This window comes from Myodes glareolus, chromosome 7 (assembly GCF_982192425.1).
Source record: "Myodes glareolus chromosome 7, mMyoGla1.1, whole genome shotgun sequence".
NCBI lineage: Eukaryota > Metazoa > Chordata > Mammalia > Rodentia > Cricetidae > Myodes > Myodes glareolus.
The window spans coordinates 38,048,063-38,072,314 of NC_142032.1; the positions used below are offsets into that span (position 1 = coordinate 38,048,063).

Sequence of the window (24,252 nt, forward strand, 5' to 3'; positions counted from 1 at the left end):
GAGGTTACTTCCCGCAAGTCTGCGGCAGATGGCCTGCTAACCAAGGAGCATCTAGGGAGGGAAAGGGGGCTCTAGGAGGCTCCCAGCACAGCCCCACGTGCCAGGCGCACACGCAGTACCTCAGCCCTGTTGAGCCCCAGGCCTCATTCCTACCTCCCCAACAGCATTGGAGAGGATGTGGACGATCTTCTCATGTGGCGTGGCTACGACACTCTGGCCATTGATTTCAATGATCCGATGTCCCACGCGGACCCCTCCTCTCTCAGCGATTCCCCCTCTCATGAGGCTGCAGATCTACCAGAGGCAAACACCAGGTTACACAGTGGGCAGGGGCCACATCCTCAAACCGTGTGGGGGTGAAGGGCTGTCTTCCCTGGGGCCCTAGTGCTCTACAGTGAACACCCCTTAGGAGCTGACTCAGCGAGGCTTGGGCCATTTAAATCTCTCAGGTTCTTTTTATGAACAGTAGGTTTTGTGGCCCAGTACGGAGCTCAGTGGTCGAATGTTTAACTAATATGCACAAGGTCCTGCGTCTGGTCCCTAGCACCATATACAGCAGTGACAAAAGTCGGTTCTGTAGGCCCACCAGCCTGCCTTGTGAACAAACTTTGCACAGAGGTATGGCAGGTGTGAACTTACTAGTGTGTTGAACTCTGACCACTTTCCATCTTTGTTGGGCCTATCTGTTGGCGGTCAGTGTTTCAATCAGCCTTCCACAGTCTCAAGCCGGCTTACCCACGAAATTGTTTGATGCTAGAAGCTTGTATCTGAGGTCCACTATTGCATGATCTAAAGAGGCACTGTGGGACATTGGTCCTTTATCCTGTCACTTGTATTATTTTTAATAAAACACTGATTGGCTAGTAACCAGGTAAAAAGCAGAGGTGGGATGACTAGGCAGGAAGTAGAGGCAGGGCAATGAGAATTCTGGGAAGAGGGAAGTTTGAGTCTGCAGTTGTGACCCAGCCGCAGAGGAAGCAAGATGTGACTGCCTTGCTGAAAAAGGTACCAAGTCACGTGGCCAACTCAGACAAGAGTTATGGGCTAATGTAAGTTGTAAGAATTAGTTAATAAGAAGCCTGAGCTACTGGGCCAATCAGTTTATGATTAATGTAGACCTCTGTGTGATTCTTTGGGACTTAACTGTTGTAGGACCGGGCAGGACAGAAAACCTCAGTCAACAACTAGAAGCCTACTGTGTTCCACACTATGGCGTGAGGAGAGAGGTACCTGTTGTTCTTCTCTATTTGGTGGTCCTTGGCCAAACTCACTTCTTACACAGATGGACTCGATGGTATAGCCAGCTACTTCCTGTGGTTAGGCTGAACCACTGGTGGGTGAACATTCCCAGAGCTGCGGGTTACACCTTACACACTAAACAAGAGTGCTTGTGAACTTATAAAGTTGGCTTTGCACCCCAGACCCTGCATCTTTACTCAAAAGCTGATGCCGACAAAACCTGCAGCAAGGTGCTTAGTGGGTCTGGGCTGAGTGGGTCCTTCTGGCTCTAAGGTGCTCTCAGGTCAAATGTTCCATAGCTGATTTCCACACTGGAGGTCAGACCAAGGGTCTAGGGTTAGGGCTGTGGCTCCCTGGTAGAATGCCTGCCTAGCACGCTCCATCCCCAAACAGACGAAATCCCAAGAAGCTAGTCAAATTACAACAGGAAAACCCCAAATCTATTTACTGGATGAAAAGATGAAGGGAGTGTACCAGCTGGAAAAAAATTCAATATACCTCCATTTCCATTTGTCAGTATTTTGGAAAAGGGTGTGGTTTGACGTATACTTACAATTCCATTCTGGACGCTGAATCCCAGCTGATAGCGAAGGTCCGGCCTCCTTATTAGCACTGTGGTCACCGGAGGGCATCTCACAATGTTCAGTTTTACCCGCGACTGGTTCTTTAAGCCCTGAAACGTGAATAAAATGCAGTGGAGATGGTGTCCACTGAGTCAGGCAGGGCAAGTAGAGGCAGACGTGGGCGGACACAGAGGCAGCACCCACAACTGCAGCCTTCTGAAGGCTGTGTGTGCCCGACCTGGAGCCATCGCTGGAGGCCTCCCTAGATGGTTGTACTGTGGGTGGCTGGAAAATGGACGGTATCAAGGGCCCTGGCAAATGTACAACTATAAGGAAAAGAGTCTATGTGCTGGAGGGACGAGGGTGTAGACCGTTGGGAGAAAGCCACACGGGGCATGTGCTCTTTCCTCTACAAGGCAGACCCTAGCAGTGACTCCGAACAGAGGGTGTACATGTCACAGCAGCAGCTCATTCCCAAAGCTGGCCGGTCTCTGGCCTCTTCTTCCCCACTTTTTATGTCTGAAAAGAGAGGTCTTCTAGCTCGTGGGTATCCCCACTACAACTGGAAGCTCCAGTGTGTTTGTCTCCCTGGGATATGATGGATTATGAAGAAGAAGTGAGACAGGAAACTGCACATGGGTTCATCCTTGGTCACCTGCCCGTCCTCTAGGCCAGAATGGATTGTAGAAGAAAAGCTGACCTTTAGTTATGCACGGGAAACGGTTTTCAGAGCCTCTTTGCAGCTTTCTACACATTAGCCACACCATCCCTCCCTCAGGCAGGTCCATCTACTGCCTCGTCAGCTACCTGCTGAGAAGTGGGGACCACGCAGAAGCTAGTCCAGAAATAAACATGCCCCCTCCAGAGCTGCTGGCTCTGAGGAAGGCCTGCTCTGCCCTGGTTGCCTCCTGCTTGCTGGAGCAGATGCTCTGAGGAGAGCACGCTCAGCACTCTCCGAGCCCTTTCCTGCACCAGTCCCCAGCATGGACAGGCTCTGAGAAGGAGTTTCCCATCCCAGTTCAAGAGACACTGTGCGGAGGACGTGGTGATTTTTGCATCCTGGAACAAACAGATCACACTTGTGAGGTTGGAGGCCCTGCTGCTACAGCTAAGGTCAGGAGGACAGAGTACTCAGGAAATGCCCGACTGACTGGACTGACTGGACTCTTATCTGCAAGACCAGCAGATTAAGAAATGTCTCAAGGTCATCTACTCTTCTCCAGGGCAGCAAGAGTAAAAGGGTCTTGAGGTGGATGAGCATGCACTCCAGAGAGAGAGAGAGAGAGAGAGAGAGAGAGAGAGAGAGAGAGAGAGAGAAGCAATTTGAGGGGGCAGGGATTTGGGGATATCCCTTCGAGACAGCATGACATGGGACTTGAAGCTCATACTCACATTGGCATCACCAGTGTTCCCAGTGGTTGGAAACAGGCTAGGGAGCCCCGTAGTGAAGGGAACAATATTTCCAAGGCAGGGAATGATGGAGTGTGCTTCTCCTGCATCAGATGCCAGTGACAGATTTGGACCTTCTGTTGACAGCAAGTCTCATCGTTGTGTCAGTAAGACAGAGAGAAGGTCTGGCTTTCTGCTCCCAGACGTGGGACAAGCATAGCCAGGTGAGGAGGACAGTGCTGGTGTCCTCAGACACAAGTTCCCGTCGTATTTCTGCTACCATATGTAGTGGGGCTCGTAGGCACTTGCTCTACCTGGATTCCTCCACTCTTTTCTACATGCTGACACTGAGGTCTCTGCTGGGTTCAGTTTCTATATACAACTCCTAAATGCCTTAACCCATGACACTGAACTCAGTTCAAAAGATTCAAAACTCAGACACATTCCACAAGATCAGAGCAGGTAGGAGAAGTGAGGCAGGCTGGACCCTGGCTACGGAATACTACATTTTTCCTTGAGCACCTCCTCTTTTTGTTCACTTAAATCACTTATATGCCAAGAAGTGGGTTAGGTGCTGGACACTGGTAGGAGTAACATTCTCCAGGTCTCCCGGAACTGGGTGGGGGCATGAGAGGTGGAGAGAGAACACACAGAGTGTGTGTCAGGACTGAGACGGGAACAGAGGAGCTGGAGTCCCCCCACATCCTCTGCAGACCAGGAATTCGAGGAAAACAAACTGAGAGTGACAGGGTCCGCCTGTAGGAGTCGTGATTCTTCACACAAAGCCATGTGCTTAAATGCTCACACCTGCTAACCGCCCAGGCAATCCCGAAGATTTTATAGAATATACCAAAAAGGCACGAGAATGAAACAATTTTCCCAGTGTTACCTACAAATTACACATGGCTCTGGTGAATTGATTTAAGGTGCCTGTTGGATTCCTCAACAAAATAATTTTTAAGACAGGAGAAAATGTGCTTCAACATAAGGCTGCAGAAAAGGCAATTTGAAATGACCAGAGTGTGATTTGCTCTGCTATCCCTAATCAGTGTTTCAAGTTGGGTCCCATTAACTTAGATTTCCGACCTGCCATTTTGTTGGAGGTGCCAATTAAATAAATGGTCATTTCATCCCCATGACAACAGTGAATGATGCAACAAATTAAGAAATATGGTGCAAAGAGAAGAAGTCAGAGTGGTACAAACCCACAATACTCTTGAGAAGGAAAGGAAAACCGGGCACTAGGTTGGAAAAGGACCCGAAGTCTAGAAGGAAGGACTTGGAGGCAAAGGCATGAGAAGAGATGCTAGTGTTCTTTGTCTACCAGTGACTACGCTTTAGGAATGAGTTACAACAGGGAAGGTAAGAGCCAGGCAAAAAAGAATTCAGAGGGCTTCTGTAACTAGAAACACATTCCACTTCCTGTAATCTGGGAGAAAAAAGGCTAATGAGCACTGCAGTGGCAAGCAAGACACAGAACACATCGCTTTAGACTCCTGTTCCTCAACAGCCGGGCCAGAAGACTGGCAATGCCAACTTCCCCAGGAGTTTACTGAAGAGTAGAGTCCCATTTAAGACTTGTCGGAATAGAACTGACACCTTACCTGGATCCCTGGGTGGCTTGTGTGAATGTGAGAAGCAGTGACTGATGTGGGGTAGGGTAGCCAGGACAGGGACCTACTGAGTGAACAGCAGGACAATGAAGCTCTGACGCCCAGACATTTCCCTGCAGGGACTGAGGTGTTGGGGTGGAGCAGTGTGAGCATCCATCCAGGTCCAGGCACAAGGTGGGGTGATGTCTAGCGAACTGTAAACAAGGGCACTGGATCTGCTGCCAGTCCTCAGCCAAGACAAGCCACAGGTAGGCTATCTGATTTTTTGGCTCCAAAGCTGAGGATCTTGGGACACGAGTGCTCTAGCTGGACCTGCCTGCCGTGCCCATCTCTGCCGAGGGAGCCATCAGGACAGCAGCTTTCTCAGGCCCTCAGCGGCACTTGTCTCTTTCATTATCACACGGCCTTTTCATCTTCCTAGTCTGTGGAGATTTCGTTTACAGACACCAAAGTTCAGCTCTTCAAACAACCTTTCCCCTCAGGAAGCTCTGAGCAGGCTTTGCTTTCACCTTGAGCTGGTGATCTGTGGACAGAGGAGTCCCTAGGCAGCAGTCAAGATGGTCAGGCTGACCTCATAGACACCACAATCCCTCGTCTTGTCTATCATTAGAGGGCAATATGGGTGGGTGAGAGAAGAGTTGGGGTCCAATGGAATGGCCAGTTGGGGATCCTGAGCCTTGGGGTTTCAGGCAAAGCATGGCTTATGGGAAGGCCAGGCCCTGACATAAGGTTGGGAGTTATCAGACATTTCCACTTCTTAAGCCGAGGTCTATCCCCACCTTCAACCAAGTTTCTCTCATTCATATTCCCCCCCCCAATATTATACACTGGGCTTACAATCAATGAAAGTTACTTTTAATAGTTAGGCTGGCCAGAAGTCTGAGATCAGGGTGCTGGCAGTCAGGTGGTAAGGGCCCTCATCTGGGCTGCAGACAGTGGGATTCTGGTTGCTTTCACAGAGGAAGAGAAGCAGAGAGCCCTGTAGGGTCCTTTGCATAAAGGCGCTGATCCAATTCATAAAAGCATCACTCTTAAGACCTAACCACCCCCCAACAGTTTCTGGGATTAGGGCCTCAACATGTACTTTAAAGGGGGCATATTCAGTCTACAATACCCTTATCCCCATCCCATAGCCTTTCCGGATCCAGGTTAACTCCATATAAAGTCACCCTCAGCAATTTCACTCACCAGTTTCTCTCCCTCATATCTGAGCGCTGCACTCCACACACAGAGCCTCAAGACTGGCATGACCAACACCTGGGGCTGGGTGGGTCTTGGCTGTGGAGGGTGCTGTCCTATGCACGGTAGGCTGTGCCTCTAGTACCGTCTCCATGATAGCCGAGGCATCTTCAGGCTTCTGGAGGATGCAATATGACCTCCGGCTGAGGATTTCCACTTGCATAGACACCCTCCCTGGACAGAGGGGGGTGGTGTCTCGGGGCTGTCTCTTTACTGGCTGAGTGATATGTCTCCAGGGGCCAGTGTGTGACTGCTGTTCTGTGCCTCAGTTTCCTACTCATGCAATGGGTGCCAACAGTACCTACTGCATAGAAGTTCATGAGCAGCTGGAAGCATGAGCTCAGTGAACACCCTCCGAGGGGCAGTGCTGGGTGCACAGTCCTTGGCTTCTGTAACTATGGGGCCAGTCACCTCTTCCTGCTAGGCCTAGCTCCTGGCTGAGGACCTACCCACTGTCTGGGCCACATAACCCCTTGCAGTTCTCACATGCACACACAAATAACCTCACGGGAGAGAGGGGAGGGGCAGGCCAGTGGGCAGAGGTCCTGCTGTTCAGTAGAGGTCATCATGACAATACCAGATCAACCCTATAGGTCAGGCTGAGTTCTTCCCCTTGACTCAATGGTGGCCTACTGTTGCTCAATTCAAGCAGACACTTCTGAATACCACTGTCCTTCCTGATACAAACCTAAGTTTTAACTCCTTCAAAGTCAAATTAAACTTTCAAAATCAAATGTTTCCACTCTTAAACTCTTGCAACCTTTACCCCTATGCTGTTACACATCTTTCTAGGAATGTAAATATCTTGTACATGCATGGATTCTCTCAGTTCCCAACAAAGGTCCAATTAAACATATCTGAGTGATTCTCTGCATTAGACGGCTTTTCTGATCTCATCATTACTGTACAGTCATGTGCTGCACAGTGATCTTAGTCAACTAGACAGAGCTACCATAGCAGTCCCGTGAGACAACAACGGAACTGAAAAATTCCTAGTACCTGGTGTGGTGGTCTGAATGGTTATTTCCTCCATAGACGCGTGTGTTTGAATGCTTGGCCCATAAGGAAGTGGCACTCTTAGGAGTGGCCTTGTTGGAGCAGGTGCGGTCTTGTTGAAGGAAGTGTGTCACTGTGGAGGTGGACTCTGAGGTCTCCTATATACTCAGGCTACGCTCAGTGTGCCAGTTCACTTCCTGTGGTCTGTGGATCAAGATGCAGAATCCTCTGCTCCTTCCCCAGCACCATGTTTGCAGGCATACTGCCATATTCTGCTATGATAATGGACTAAACCTCTGACACTGTAAGCTACTCCAATGCAATGTTTTCCTTTATAAAAGTTGCTATGGTAATTATGGTAATGGTGTCTCTGCACAGCAACAGAAACCCTGACCAAGACAGAAGTTGGCACCAGGGAGAGAAGTATTGCCATGATAGGCCTGACCATGCTTTTTCTTGGAGTAATTTTGATTCTAGGAGTTTTAATTAGAAAAGCAGTTGAATGGTTTAAGTGGGGCTTAATGGGCCACATTAGTAGGAAAATGGAGGACAGTGGTGTTGAGGGTGATTTGAACTGTGGGGGCCTGGCCCAAGAGCTTCCAGAGAAGATTTTTAGTATGTTGCCTTGAGATTGCTGTCTCTTTGACTTCGCCTACTTTCTCTCTATATCTCTGTTCAGATTTCCAGCTTGACTTTACTCTGATGTGTGGGATTCCCCTCTGTATGCTGTGAATATGTTTTATTACAATTGGTTATTAAAGAAGATGTTTTGGCCAGTGGCTTAGTAAAGCCAGGTATATCAGGGAGAGATATAGACAGAAAGTAGGCAGAGTCAGAGAGATGCCATCTAGCTGCTGAAGGAGAAAGACACCAGACACCAGCCAGAACCTTACCAGTAGGCCACAGCCTTGTGGCCATACACAGATTAATAGAAATGGGTTAATTTAAGACATAAGAGTTAGCTAAAACTACGCCTAAGCTATTGGCCAAACAGTGTTGTAATTAATATAGTTTCTGTGCTATTATTTGGGTCTGGGTGCTCGGGAAATGAACAAGCAGTCTCCACCTACAGGTGTCTTAGTATTTCTATTGCTGTGAAGAGACTATGGGAGCTAGGGAGTAAAATAGGGTGGTTTGAATAGGTACGGCCCCCATAGACTTACATGTTCTGGGGCCAAGGATGCTATAGTGTCATACTGGCTACACAAGCAGCAAGGATCAGTGTCATTACTAGGTTAAATATATTTATTACACTGTATTTATATCATCATTTTAGGGTGTACTCATATTCATAAAAACACAACATTAACCATAACATAGTATGCTGTGTTATGCTGGCAGCCCTCTCGTGGGTCCTACAATTACTGTCTCTCTTGGTTTTACCAAGAGGCCACATCAGGTGACTGACCTAAATTGTCTAATTACTCTGCGATGTTTGGAAAATGACAAAATTGCCTAATGATTTGCATTTCCCTGATGGCTAAGGATGTTGAACATTTCTTTATGTGATTCTTGGCTATTTGAGATTCCTCTGTTGAGAATTCTGTGTTTAGACCTGTACCCCATTTTTAATTGAATTATTTGTTTTATTTTGATGCCTAATTTCTTGAGTTCCTTATATAGTTTGGATATTTGCCCTCTGTCAGATGTGGGTTAGGTAAAGATATTTTTCCATTCTGTGGGCTGTTGCTTTATCCTTTTGACAGTGTCCTTTACCTTACAGAAGTTTTTCAGTTTCGTGAAGTCCCATTTTGTTAATTATCTGTCTTAGCACCTGTACTACTGGTGTTCTGTTCAGGAAGTTGTCTCCTGTGCCCGTGCTTGCACAACTATACTCATAGCAGCTTTATTTGTAATAACCAGAAACTGGAAACAACATAGATGCCCCTCAACTAAGAATGAATAAAGAAATTGTGATACATTTATATAATGGAGTGCTACTCAGATGTTAAAAATGGATGGAATTAGAAAAGATCATCCTGTGTGAGGTAACCAGATCTAGAGAAATGAATATGGTATGTACTCACTCATGAGTGGACATTAGCCACAAAGCAAAGGAGAAACATGCTACAGCCCTCAGAACAAGAGAAGCTAAGCAACAAGGAGGATTTAAGGGGATGCATGATTCTCACTGTGAGGGGGAAGGAGAATGGATATTATCAATGGGTGGGGAGAGGGGCCCGAAAGGAGGAATGGGGATGGGAGCAGAAGAGACCAGGTTGCGGGGGATGGAAGGAGAAGAGAGTACTGGGAGAGACAGCTGGAATCTGGGGGCGTTGCCGGGATGACCTAGGAACCTAGAGCAATAGAAACTCCCAAGAATCTGTGAGGGTGACCCTAGCTAAGACTCCTAGCAATGGGGAGCATAGAGCCTAAACCAGACATCTCCTGTAGCTAGGCAAGACTTCCAGGGGAGAGACTGAGACATCAGTCTAGTCACAAACCCTTCATCCTATAATTTGTCCTGCCTACAAAATGTGCTGTGTGAAAAGATGGCACAGGAATTGTGGGAATGGCCAACTAATGAGTGGCCCCGCTAGAGGATATACCCTGAGAGGCACCTCGCCCCTGAGGGCCAAGAACCAAGGCGAGATACCACAGAGACCTCGGATAGAACTAAACACACTGGCAAAAACAAAATCAATGAAATGGTTCCTAATGATATTCCGCTATTCTCATAGACTGGCCTAGCCCAACTGTCATCAGAGAGTCTTCCCCCAGTGTCTTAGTGTTTCTATTGTGAAGATGCACCATGGCCATGGCAACTCTTAAAAGGAAAATATTTAATTGGGGTTTCAGAGGCTCAGTTTAATATCATCACGGTGGGAAGCATGATGGCATGTAGGCAGATGTAGTGCTGGCTATACCTTGATATGCAGGTCACAGGAAGTTGAACGAGACACTGGGTGGTATCCTGAGTATAGGAAACCTCAAAGCCTTACAGTGACACACTTCCTCCAACAAGGCCATACCCTCTCCAACAAAACCACACCTCCTAATAGTGCCACTCCCTATGAGATTATGGAGGATAAAAACATTCAAACTACCACAGCCAGCAACTGATGGGAACAGATACAGAGACCCACAGCCAAATATTAGGTGGAGCTTGGAGAGTCCTCTGGAAGAGGAGGATGAAGGATTATAGAAGGTAGAGGGGTAAAGGAAACCACAAGAAAACCCACAGAACCAACTAATCTGGGCCCACAGGGGTTCAGAGAGACTCAACCGACAACCAGGGAATCTACACAGGACTGACCTAGGTCCTCTGCATATGTGTTACAATTTTCTGTGAGACTACTAAACATGAGAGGAGGGGTTATCTCTGACTCTGGTGCCTCCTGTTGGGACCCATTTCCCCTATAAGATTGCCTTATCCAGCCTTAATAGAAGAGGAGGAGCCTAATCTCACAGCAACTTGATATACCTTGGCTGGTTGATACCCTTGGGAGAGAAAAACAGGCGGAGGAGAAGATGGCGGCAGGGTAGAAGGAAGGCGGGGGATTAGGAAGGGGGAGGGAAGGGAATGAATGAATAAACAGTAACAAAATAGAAGATCGCCGGATGGCACATCTCTCGGAACTTATTTCTCCACAGGTGGCTGTGTACTAAGCAACAAGCATACCTCAGGGGGACACGTCACCTTGTCCTCTATGCTCACTACAGCCTTGCCCCAGCGCCTTGGAGGAGGCTGTTGGCTGTTGAGGGTTTTCTAGGGCACTGACTGGCTATTGTACAGATGTGTTCACCCCCACACAGTGGTGCTCTCTTTGAAACACCCGGGACAAAGACAAGCTGAGCACCCCAGCCTGCCTACTTGCTGGGTGTGGGGTTCTGGGCCAAAGAGGCTCTAGTGTCATACTAGCAATACGCGCAACAAGGACCAGTGTCCTCCAAAGGCTAGGTATACAGATACCTCGCTGCTAAGAAGAAAATCCAGTTCCCCCTCAGGTAGTCACATCCTTTTTCTATCTAAGTAACTCTTTTCTTTAGTGACAGCATTGGCGTGGGTCGGACAAAAATGAACATGCGGACTAGAGCAGGCTTTCTCCCTATGACATTTCAGGCAGTGGCTCAGGGGACGGGACCGGTTGACCCCACCAGTGTTCTCTGAAGAGCTGAAGCATTCCCATGAGCTATAACGGGGGTGGTAAGTCTTCTCACGGCTATCTGGCTGGCCGTAAAGGAGTATTTGGGTTACAGAGCTGAGGGAAATCCTGCTGGGGCTGAGTCTGGGTTACGTGGGAGGAGCTGAGGTAACGGATGAGTTATACCTGTGATGGGCATTGGATTAGACGCAGGAGTTATGCAAGCCTCACACATTGTGATTCAGACCTATGGAGAAGGTTATAACGGTAACTTGAGGGTTAGCTGCCTTGAATACAAGTCCATACCGTTTGTAGCTGGGTCTTCCTCAGGGCCTGGCTAAATATGCTCACACACACTGAGGACGGGATGGCAGTCCCATTCCACATTGTTGCGAGTATGCTACCGACCAGGTTTGCCCACGCCGACGTACCTTGATGATGCTCTGGCAGGTGGACAGGGGCAGGCCCACCAGGCTGGTGCCATTGATGGACATGATCTGGTCCCCGATGTTCAGCTTCCCTGACTTCTCGGCGGGGCCTCCGTGCATCATGTTGGCAATGATCACAGTGGGGAGGATGGATCCCCAGCCGGACTCTACAATCACAACTCCCAGGATTTCTCCTTTCTGTTTCTCTATGAAAACCTGGAAGAAGAAAAATATGTAGAAAGCTCTTATCAGCAGCCGTACGGGACAGGTACCAGAGTTGGTCCCTTCCCCTCGCCCCCCCCCCCGCCTTTGGGGGGGAAGAGATAATTTGTTGTAGCATGTTGTGTTCTGGCAAATAAAACTTGCCTGGAGATCAGAGGATAGAGCTAGCTAGTTAACCATAGAAGTCTGGAGGTCTGTACAGACAGACAGGAAGTGGTAAGGTGGGGTGGAGACAGGAGCTTGGCCCATTTTGGTCTGAGCAGTTGGAGAGGTAAGAGGTGACTGTGGCTGATCCTTTGCTTCTCAGGTCTTTCAGCTTTTACCTCGATATCTGACTTTGGGTTTTTATTATTAAGACTAATTAGGATGGCTCTTCAGTGATTCTTGGAGGATGCCAGTCCAGGTGGGTTCCTGTCTTCTCTACACTCTGTGGCCTCTGGAGTCTGTAGGAAACCACTCCACACATAAAACCCCAACTAGACTCTGGGATTCAGCCTCATTTCATATGACCAGTTTGGCCTCACACATAAATACAAGGGGCACCGTGCTTTTCTGTTTTAAAACATCGATTGTCCTATGTAGTGAGAGCTTTGGTGGCCTGTTACACCTTAATCCACAAGTGGCTTTTGGGGTCTATGCACAGGTTTTCTCATCCCACAGTGCTCTGCAAGGTATTTTCAGTATTCAAGAGTTTGGAGTGAAAAATACATGAAGCACTTCTCTGCAAGGTGGGCGGAGAGGAAACAGAGTGGCGCTGAAGCTGCCATGGCCAAAAGGCTGAGGTGCACACCGAAAGAACAGATCCCGGGCATACAGAGTGCGTTTGTGACCTCTGGTGGCTGGCCCAGAAGCAAGTGGTAGGACTGGACACCTGCAGTATATGGGGGTGTGCAAAGAGGCCACGGAAAAAAAGGCCCTTTTGGAAGCATCTGGTGGAGTCTGATGCATATGTACTGGGAGCCAGCAAAGCCACTGTCACATACGCTGCCCACTCCTCCCAGCAGCTCAGGGAGAAGTGGGCCCCTTCCCGGAAGCATCTCCCACAGCCAAGTGGGAGCTATTCCTGTTACGCACTGGAGTGTTCCCCATACTTGAATTCCTGTGCTGTGGTTCTAATCTTAGTGCCTCCTTCAGTGCCTTCACATGGAGCAAAGGTAAACTGAGTAACCGAGATAAACTGAGGACATTAGAGTGTGCTCTGATCCAGTGTGACTGTTGCTCTTGTGGGCACATGGGAGGTGACACAAGAACATGAGGAGAAGAGACCATCTGAGAGCCAAGGAGCGAGGTGTGAACCCAGCCTTTCTTCCCAGCCCTGAGGACCCAGGCTTACCAACACTTCAACCTTGCACTTCAGCCTAGAACCAAAAGACAACTCCTATCTGTTGCTGGAGCTGCCTCGCCTATGGGGCGGACGATGGCAGCCCTAGTCGATGAATATATCCCTGCCCATCCCAGGTCAATATGGGACAGAGGGTACACCTACCTCCGGGTCCCCTGCCCTGTGATTCAGAAGTAAGGTCATGGCCAGCAAGACCATACTCCTCCTCAGTACCTCCCCCACTCTCCGTTTGCTCTGAGTGCAGGTTTCCATTGGACCTCTTGACCAAGAATCCTCTTCTAGGCTGTGGTCCAAGGAGCCTGACTCAAGACACCTAATGGGTCCAAAGTCCACGTTCTTATTCAAAGTTCATTTTATCTGGAGGATAAAATCTTTCTGGGTTTTCAGATTGGTACACTGTCTCTCGTCTTCTTCTGTGTTTACTTTCTGCTCTGTCTGAGTCACCTCCTTCCTGATGTCCCAGCATTCTGTTACTGCTCCTTACCCCTCCCCTCTCTGCTCCCCCTGAATACTGCAATGACCTAAAACTCCAGACCACTTTGGTTGGCCCTGCCTCCCTCCAGACACTCCTGCGGAGCTCAGTCTGAAACATCAGAGGGAGAAGCACCTATTGTATGATCACGTGATCTCTGTTTTGCCAAGTGCTTGAGCTGGCACGACACTGACCATTTTCAGCTCCCTTTCCCAGGGAGCTTTGTAAGGACAGAGGTCAGGCTGTCTCCACACCTATAGAATTTTCTCAAGGGGTAGAGGATGTGCAGCCTATCATTTATACTTATTTTCAAAGTACTTAATGACAGGGTTCCCTGGGAGGAAGCCAGAGACGGATGTGAGAGCCACAGAATGCCCTGACAACACCACTGTTTCCAGCCTCTACTTCCACAGCAGGGCTGCCCCACCCTCTAGGACCCAGCCGGCTGGCTCGGCCAGGGAACAAGTCCTGGGAAGTACCTACATCTTTGCAGTTTTCCGACTTGGAGAAGTGGATCAGGTCATCGTTGTACATGTCCTGGGTGTTGAGCAGGTCACTGTACTCCTTCTGGCTGAGGTCTTCCGGGTTAATCCCGTTGGCCCTGAGGAATTCCTGGTATGCCACACTGAATGCCTGCCCTATGGACTGCGCGATCAGCTGGGCCTATAGCGGCAGTACAGGGGAAGACAGCAGTGAATGGGGAAGTTCCTGGCACATGCGCCCCTGGATGAGTCCTTGTGGCATTTGAGGGTTCTAAATAGCAGGTCACTCAGACATTCTATACCAGGGTACCAGTGCCTACCAGGAACTATTTGAAAAAAAAAATCAGTATGTTTCTTACGACAGTACCCATAAGGGAGTCATTGGCACTTGGTAGACAGAAGTCAGAAATGCTGGACATCCTACTATAAAAAGGACAATACACAATGACAGAGTTATTCTACATCCGGTATAATTTTTGGATATCCCACTGGACACTGATTATATGTAACATCTGTTTCTAATCACTGTATCCATGACTGGATTCTAGTTTCTGTTTAAATACAAAGACTCATTGGGTGGCTCTGGCTATCCTGCACATTGTAAGAATAATACTGTGCAAAGGGAAGGAAGCTGGTCCTTTGAGATTTTATAAGTAAGTTTCACATCTTTCAAAATCACCCATATCATTTGTGGCCATGGTACGAGTTGTCAGTGATCACATCCCTGTCAGTGGCACACAGAGCCTCTGCGTATGTTTACAGGTTATGGATTCTTGCTTGGTCCTCCACTCAAAACGTTGAGTAGAGAGTATCTACAGTATTGCACCAAATACAGTACAGCTGTCACAGCCAAACTTAAGTAAGCAGATGCCAACATCTGGCTGCTTCGTGCTACTGTTTGGAATGGCCGAGTCCACGCCTTTATAGTATCATGACTTTATCTGAACTCTTTTCCTTTTTCATTACACTTAATGGCTATAAATTATTTTGTAGAAAATAAAGGGAATTGGAGACATGGCTCAGTGGCTACGAGTGCTTGCTGAATAACCATGAGGCCTGGACTAAAATTCTGCCATTAACGTAGCAAGCTGTGCATATCTATAATTCCAGCTTCAAGAGGGTAGCAGAGGCAGTAAGCCTGCTGACTTCCAGCCTGAATGAGAAAGTGTGAACCTGACTGCAGCAGAGACCCTGCCTCAGGGGCATAGGTGGAAAAGTGAGGGAGGATGCTACCCAACACCCTCTTTTGGTCTTTGTGCACACACAGACATCCTGTGCCTGCTTGTTCATGGGGTAGGGGCCCAGTCCAGCCCAGCTCATCCCTCAGCTACGGAACAATACACTTGCTTCAGATTATAGTGGAAACGAAGTCACTAGGTTCTTTCTGCTCTTCTCTAGTGGAGCTAAAATGTAGAGGAAGAAAGCTCTCCTTATGAACTCTATGCGAGATGAAGGTAGCAGGGGTCCTGCGAGGATCCTACAGGCTAGTGAGCCTTTTCTGTCCTGCAGGAACCAGGAGCCTAAAGATTCTACAATTTTACTCATGAACTTTCCTGGCCCCGCTTACTTCTCTTGCACTGCCGCAGCCTTAGAGCACAGTGCAAAGGGAGTCAGGAAGAGGCATTGCTGCTTAAGGCTTGAAGATCAGTGTCAGCATCTCCTGGCTTCCTGGACTGCCTTGGTCTCCTCACTTCTTGAGGAGGGCAATTTCTTGCAGCTAGGTAAGCAAGTCCCAGGAGGGATGGTGTCTGGGGAGGTCAGGGGCTAGTGCAGAGCAGAGCCACAGTGGACGAAGGGGTACCTCTCTGTGAACGTATCTGTCTTCATTTGACCTCACCTCCTGTGAGAATGGGGTCAGAAATTCTGGATTGCTACCGAGCAGCAAATATTTTTGTAAGGTCTGGACCTAGCGGGTGATGCTCCTGTCCTTGGGCTGGGAGGAAGAGGGGCACTAACTGTGTCAGCAGGACAGTTCTGTACAGCTCCAAACTTTTCTCTGCAAACACTCTGGTGCCATGAAGACCCGCTTAGACTGGCCTGCTGACTCTTCCTCCCCAAGCAAACTTGGCACTCTCCTGCTTCAGGGCCTTTGCACTTGCTATTTCTCATTTTATTCAAGTCTCTGGACAAATGTCATGTCCTTGAAGAAAAAATGTATTATGCTGAGCACCCTACTTGAACTAGTCCTGTCCTTCTGTGCATTGACCCCGTTTTGTATTTCAGCAAAGCATTCCCCATGTCTAATTTACTAAGTTGATTTACCTCTATCTTCTGCCCCTTTAGTCTGCACAGAGTAACACCCTACACCTGCAGTTCTAGAACAGTGCTTGACATACAGCAGGTGCTCAATAAATATGTTTAACGTATGATGAGCCAGACTGACTCGGGTCCTGAGAAACTGGCCACTTAGTGACTATTGAGGTCACCCAGAGGGACGTTGGGGAAAGCAGCCTTACGTCCTCAGACTCAAAGACATGGCAGATCATCTTGTACTGTCTTTTTCCATCCTGGGATGGGTGAGAAGCCTCCACGTTCTCTTGAGAGTTGGAACGGGGCATCCGTCTGCGGGCCATCAGCACGACAATGTTCCCAATGTCTGCGATGTAGGAAATGGTCCTCAGAGGGTGATCCATCATAGGCTCCTAGAGGTGAAGGACAGGTGAAGCAGGTGAGTGGCACGTAGGATGTAAGAATCAGGAGATGGGATCTTCTTTCCTCACACAGGCTGAGGATGGAACCCAGCTGGGGTGGGCCAGGACAAGGCTCTCACTGCCAGACCTCTGAATCCCACTCCCAGGCCTGAGGCATTTTCCTTGGCCAGTGAAGAAGAGGAGATATGTTCAGGAAAAAAAGAAGCAATATTAAACATTTTACACCTTGTAGAGTCTCTGGTGGTGAAGCTGAAAAGATAAAATCTAAATGCCAGTGTGTGTGTGTGTGTGTGTGTGTGTGTGTGTGTGTGTGTGTGTGTGTATGTGCACATGTATGCTGTACACTTTTAAATAGAATTTCTTAAGGCTAGTGAGTCCCGCCTCCCAGAGAACTCATTTGAGTGACAGACAACACACACATTCTGCGTTTTCCTTTGTGCTTGAAGAAATTAGTCACAGCCCTACCTAGCATCAGCCATTTGTGAACCAAGTTCTTTGTTTCTGACTGAAGCCCTGAGTGAACGTGTATCACTGATATGAGCACCGCTACATCAGAGATCCCAATATCTCAGATCCAAGGGGATGGCAAAGCCTTCTCCTGGTCCATGTGTCAATGTTGACAAAATACTTGCATAGAATATAGAACCCAGTTTTGCCCTCCCCAGTGTTTACAGCCTAAGACTGCTCCCCTAAAGAGACCTCCTGCTGTTTCCTTGTTCAGACATAGAGAATAAACACACCGAGTTTCTAGGCTGCCGCTGGTTCATCTGCATCAGAGCACCTGGTCTACTAATCCCAGCTGTTCTGTATGTGCGTGCCTCCTTTCTTAATTCCCTTGTCGTCCCAGTCAGGTTTCCAGAACCCAGCACACAAATTACAGCAGTCCAACACCAGGGGATAGCCACTTTACAGGCAGGGGAGTCTATGTTAGAATAATCCCATTGACCTTTACCCTTGAGAAAGGTGGGAGCAAGCTGGTACCTGTGTATCTGCATTCAATACTTTGATCCTCTGGGTAGAAATGAAGAGATCCACCTCAGTCATTGGCTGAGATTCGCCTTCAGGAGCCTAAGAAGAAAGTGCATCAAAGGAAGCTTTATTATATTACCTGAACCCAGGGGCATGGGAAAAGGTTAGCTCACACACTGGGTTACCAAGACACAGTCACCAGAACGGCAACACAGACTCAAGGGTAAAATTGCCAAAGCTGAAGGTACTACAGAGAGGATGGACGCATCTCTATGTTACAGGGGAAATGTGGAGTCCCCTCGGCTGCTGCCTTACCGTGGCACTCATTGCAGCAGATTAATCTGACATGGTGACAAGAGACCCTTTCTGCAAGGGTTTTGGGGGTTAAAGAGTAAGAGCAGCTAACTCACAGTGACCTTGGGACGGTCACTCAGTTTACCCTGTCAGAGCTGACTGAGGGCAATGTCTGGAGTAGATACAAATGAAGCCACTGGATGCCGTTCTGGTAAGAGGGTCTTCGCGTTCACACATCACCACAGCAACAGAAGCAGCTGCCTGCTCCTGAAGCCACCCCATTCCAAAAGAGCCCCCAATGCCTCACATCCTCAGAGTAATTTACAAATACCTAGAAGCTCTGCAATCCCAAAATGCAGCCTGGCTCGTTTAGGGCTGAACCCTGCACATGTGTGGTTATTAGCAAGTTTTCTGTTTTTGCATCCAGCAATCTGAGAAATCCTCAAATCGAATGTACTGCAATTGCGTAGTCCCAGGTCCCTGCCACATCATTGCTCCTGAATGGCTGCAGCTTCCACACTAGAGGATTCATTTAGCATCTCCAATCTGCTCCCTGTCATTCCTCTGAAGTGAGATGACCAAATGAGCAACAGAAAATGGCCACTTGAGGCAACTAAGTTTGGAGAAAGGCTGGCTTATGGAGCGATTCAAAACGAAATTGGAACAAAAACTTGCTGGATGCAGAAAACAAAAACACGAAATCATAAAAAGGCAAAACGTAAAAGAAAAGGACAGGCGTAACACCAAGTGATGAAGTTGTTTGTACTGCACCTTCTTCCTGCTTTTGGCTAATTTCTGGGCCGTCTGCTTAGCATGGAACAAACAGAGACAGGAGAATAGTTAGAAAAGAGGAACTGACACGCTAGCACTGCTCAGGGGATATGGCACGTATGGAGGAAGACGGCTTCAACACCCCACTTCATGGGGACATAGTCTTACTGTGAGTGCTGGGGACAAGGGCGAGAAGGGACTTCTTATGCTTCACTCTAATTTGTCATTTTAAAGAATCCCCTCTTCGTTCTGTTTTTATTGAACACCTGATTTCAGCTTACATTTTAATTTCTAAGTTTCTTTGGGAGCGACTTGCTGTATTTCTGCTCAGTTTCTGATAAAAAGCTACAGCTGTCCAACCTTTTTCTCCTGCAAAGGCTGTGGATCCCTCTCTCAGGCCTGCTTTCGCTGTGTCGCCGTTTTGTGCACTGCAATGTCTTCACCGCCACATTACAACACCTCAGCTGTGACTTCTCTGAGCCCTCAATTAGAGCTGTGCTATTAATTTCAACATATTTGGATGTTTTCTGGATACTCTTTTGGCATCAGTTATGGGATGAATTTTGCTGTGGCCTGAGGACACATTATGTATGACTTCAGTCTTTTTGAGAGTTGCTGAGTCTTAGGTATTATGATCTAGCACGGTCGATGTTGGTGAACGTGTCATAAGCACTGTAAAGTATGAATTCTCAGTCGTCAGTTAAGATGATAACTGTCAGATGGGTTTGTGCGTGTGCCTTGCTGGTTCTATCAGCTTACTGACAAAGGTGTGTTAAAATCATCAGCTGTCGCTGTGGACTTGTCTTTGTATTGTGTTTGTTCCACTGAGCTGTGTTTTCTCTGTTTTGTAGTTGTGTTATAGAGTGCACTTAGGGTGGTATATCTTCCTGTTGAATTAATCCTATCATTCCTCCCCCTTTATTTGTAGCAAGAATTTCCTCTTACATTTTATAAGATGAATATAGTTTGTACCTAATGAAAATGGATATATTTTTTCTTGTACTTATAATTAAAAGATAGCATAGTTAATAAAAGCTTTCCAAATCCAAATTTCTACTCTGCTACCTACTATCTGTGTGATTTTCAGCAAGCCACTAAACATTTCTATGCCTTAGTTTCTCTATGTAAAATAGGGATTAAAATGATCTCTCAGTGAACTGCTTAAAAAGATGAATGAACACACAAAAACCTCTGCAAAGAGCACTGGGCATTATGTCTGTGTCTGAGATGTACAGCTATAATTTACACTTGTAGGGTGTAATTTTTCAGTTGTATATGTTACATAGCTTATGTGAATGTGAGTCAGTGAACCAACTGTGGAAGGTGTTATGATGGCTGCGGGGTGGGGAAAGCTGCATCACTCTGATGGGTGGGTAAGGCTGGGCTGTTGTGATGGGTGGATGGGTAAGGCTGGGCTGTTGTGATGGGTGTGAGTGGGTAAGGCTGGGCTGTTGTGATGGGTGTGAGTGGGTAAGGCTGGGCTGTTGTGATGGGGGTGAGTGGGTAAGGCTGGGCTGTTGTGATGGGTGGGTGGGTAAGGCTGGGCTGTTGTGATGGGTGGGAGGGTAAGGCTGGGCTGCTGTGATGTGTGGGTGGGTAAGGCTGTGTTGTTATGACGGGGGTGGGTGGGTAAGGCTGGGCTGTTGTGATGGGTGGGTGGGTAAGGCTATGCTATTGTAATGGGGTGAGTGGATAAAGCTGGACTATTGTGAGGGGGCGGATGAGAAGGCTGTGCTGTTGTTAGGGGGTGGGTGGGTAAGACTGTTCTCTCAATTCCTTGGTACTTACCTGGTAGAAAAACTTTGCTCTCAGCAATGCGTTTCTATTTCACTAGTGATTAAACTGTATTGTCTGCATATCCCACTGGGGAAACTGGATGAGTCAGCCATTCAGATAGCACATAGCTAATTGCTGGTACCCAGGAAAGAGGACGGCCACACTCCCACACAGCTTCCCCGCCATTCTTCTGGTGGTGACGAGTCTGAGGTGAGCAGTCTGCTCTGGAAGATTCATGGAGGTGTTTCGCTAACCACTACCCCTGTCAATGGGTGTATTTCTGCACCCGACAAGGCCCTAGGCGGATGTGGTTATGCACCACTTGGATGCATGTGGAGTGATCAGCCTTCCTTGGATGTTCTGACCTGAGTGAGTTTTCATCTGCCTGGTAACATCTCCTCTCGGCCTCTCTTGAAATGACATGAAAGGGCCCAGGAATTCCTACTCCTATTGGTGTTAAAAGCCCAACAAAATTCTTCAACTCTAGGCAACTGTCACCAATAAAATTCCCAGGTTCTACCGTTTTCTTCTCTTTTCTGGAACTACAGAAAGATGAGGAAGACAAACTGAGTTTTAGGACAGATATTCAGCATGGTTTTCACATGGTTGAAGATATTTTATGCAGGCAGAGCAATACCATCTTGAAATCACTTGGATTTCTAAGTATTCTTCGCCAAATAATAACATTTAGATGTAACACTGAAAAGATGAGTGAGCCAGTGCCTGGATGAGAGACTGGAAGAGGTTAATAGAAATCTCCCAAGGCCAAGGATGGCAGGACCCTGAGAAGAACTGTGTCCCCCTTCCTCTTCCAGTCTCAGTGCGCACCAGGCACTCAGCAATGACAGCCCCTTTAGGTGGGTCACGCTGTGGGGAGGGCCTTGGCTGCCTACCTATTCTTTACCCAGCTAGCATCTGTTGATTTATGGGTCTATGCCAGGGGCCGTCTAACCTTCACAGGTCACTTCAAAACTCACAGCGCCCTGTGAGGAAGGGACTATGGTAAGACACTCAAGAGGAGGGAAACAAAGCACAGAAAGGGTAAGTGATCTGCCCAGTGTCACACAGCAGTGAGGTGGCAGAGCAGGGATTCAGACCCAGGCAATCTTGCCCTATGTCTATTCTTCCTTGTGCAGCTAGGTAGGTTTTTCTTCTGGACTGCCTCGACTTCCCATAAACGGGGCTAATAACACCTACCTCCGAGTAGTCCCTACACTTCAGTCTGAGCCGCAAATGAGGCAATAAATGTATGCGAAGGCTCTGTGGGTGCCAGCAGCAACCTCTCTACTAATCTCTTCGAGTAAGCTGGGAAGTGGTATGACTCAGACAAAGCCAACAGCAATAGAACATTAATGCTGCAATGAAACTAGAATTTTTTGGTATTTAAAAGAAGTCACAAAAGAATGGCAAAACATGAACTCTGGGACAGACTAGTAAAGACAGATTAAAAAAATGGAAACAAATGATCTGAACAAAAACACGTGTGCAGCACACAGTCCCTCGACAGCATGTGCGATGTCGCTGCATGAGCCTCGCAGACAAGAGGAAGGATGGAGATGAGGACATCGCCCTGTGTGTGGACACCCACGGCCTCTGTGCCTCAGAGGACCACTTGAGCCTCTGCGGAGAGTAAAACGGGATCCTGGGAGAAAGGATGACAAGGGAGCTAGTATAGGCTTCAGTCACCGGCCCGAGCTGTGTGGAGAGGGACGTCCCAGAACATCAGAACACGGGACCAGAATCTCCAAAGGCCTCTGCCCCAAATCGTTCTAAGGCACTGCCAGCAAGGCTGTAGCAGGGCGCACACCACAGTCCTTATAGTCCTTGCTTGAGTGGCTGTGGGAGCTACTGCGTAAATAATATGAAGGGCGTCGATGTATGGTGGGTTCCGACCATCACTCGCCATTCTCGTCACATGTTTTATGTCCCCAGGGGTTTTCTAATCTGTCAATACTTTTTCAGAATCATCCCTATTGACGCATTGACTTTCTGTTGAAACACTTATGTTTCCATATTTATCTTCACAAACAACCGACTCTTGGCTTTCCTGATCTTTTGCATTGTTTTATTTCTGGTCTTTGTTATTCTGGGCTTAGTTTAGTCTTTACTTTTCTAAGTCCTTGAGCTACTTCAACAGGATATTTGCAAAGTTTCTATTTTCTTTTAATGTAGGCACTCATAAATGTAACCTTAGGGTATTTACTGCATCTCACAGTTGTGTTGTATTTGTTTCTATTGTAATTTTTGGTTTGTTGAGAATTCCACCTATGTGTACAATGGGAATGTAACCAATGCCCTTCCTAACTTTCCCCAGGAGCTTCCCTTCCTAACGGCTTGTATTTTGTTGTTTGTTTTTTTTTTAGAACTTACTAAGTCTAATTAGTGCTGCCCATATGTGCACAGGTGTAGGGCCATCCACTGGAGCGTGGGAAACCTACCAGGAGTCATTCTCCCTGGGTAGTCTGAACTAAATGACCCCCACAGGATCATATGTTTGAGCATTTGGTCACCAGTTGGTAGACCTGTTTGGGAAGGATTAGGTGGTGTGTCACTGGGTACAGCCTCTGAGATTTCAAGCCTCACAGCACCCTCAGTGTGCTCTCTGCCTCCTGCTTAGGGTTCGAGATGTGAGCTCTCGGTGCTCCGCCTCCATGCCTTCCCGGCACCATCCTGGACTCCACACTCTCTGTGACTGTGGGACTGATCAAATATTCTCTTTGATAAGTTGTCCTGGTCATGATGTTTTACTATAGCAATAGAAAAGTAACCACTGTACCCTCCAAGAAGGATCTCCCTCCTCTAGCAGTTACCAACTGCCAATATGAGAAAAGCACTAATTCACCTCTCAATTCCTCAGTGATCCACTGCTCTGTGCTGTCCTATCTCTGCTTCACTTGTTAACTGGATTCTAGTTTTATCAATCATTGTGATCAGAAAGGATCTAGCATATAATTCAAATGTTTTTAACTTTGTGCTATAATACATAATCTTCCAGAGAATTCCTAAACTGAGAAAAATGTGTTCTGTAACTATGAGGTGGATTATTCTATAAATGCCTTGGAAGTCATAGGATTTATATTATAACTTGACTGTGATATTAATTTGACTTTAGGAGGAGGTCTGTATGACCTGCCCATTAACCAGGTAGAATGTTGAAATTCCACACTATTTCTATATTGGAGCTTCTCTCCATGTGTCATAATATTTGTCTATGAAGCTGGATTCTTTAACATTAGGTGCACATTAACTTATAATTATACCTTACTATTGACTTGATCCTTCATTATCACGTGGCAACTGCCTTTCTCTCTTCTTATTGTCTCAATGTCTATTCCTATAGATGGCTATTGCTGCTTATCTCAGGTTTTCCTTCACCTGGAGTGTCATTTTGCGTCTTTCCCATTTTGGTTTCTGTGTAATTACTTGTAAAGTGAATTATTAGCAGGCAGCGTACTGGTGGCTCTTGTCTTTTTTTTTTTTTTTTGAAATCCATTCAGCAAGTCCCTTAAGTTTTAATGAGAAAATTTAGTCCATTCACATCTGAGCTATTATTGATCGGTAAGGATGTATCCCTGTCATTTTGATGTTTTCATGGGTATGTGGCAGGTGCAGGCACATATGTATCTGTGTAGTGTGTGAGGATGGAGGTAGAGGCTGATGCTGGGCATCTTCCTCAGTCACCCTGTATACTGAGACAGGGCCTCTCAGCTGAACCCAGAGC

General features: G+C 47.4%; 1 protein-coding gene across 4 annotated transcripts in view; it reads right to left on the reverse strand.

Moving 5' to 3' along the window:
• Positions 1-24,252, reverse strand: part of Apba1 (amyloid beta precursor protein binding family A member 1) — a 205,235-nt gene that overhangs the window by 4,357 nt on the left and 176,626 nt on the right. For 2 of the 4 annotated variants that reach the window (XM_087908026.1, XM_087908027.1), the window contains exons 6-12: positions 18,756-18,791; positions 17,703-17,789; positions 16,527-16,712; positions 14,072-14,251; positions 11,556-11,768; positions 1,793-1,912; positions 154-294 (exon numbers count right to left, since the gene is read on the reverse strand). In XM_087908026.1, the coding sequence (XP_087764152.1) occupies positions 154-294; positions 1,793-1,912; positions 11,556-11,768; positions 14,072-14,251; positions 16,527-16,712; positions 17,703-17,789; positions 18,756-18,791 (963 nt within the window). The remainder of the gene's footprint in view (positions 1-153; positions 295-1,792; positions 1,913-11,555; positions 11,769-14,071; positions 14,252-16,526; positions 16,713-17,702; positions 17,790-18,755; positions 18,792-24,252) is intronic. The other 2 variants (XM_087908028.1, XM_087908029.1) reach the window with 2 other exon arrangements.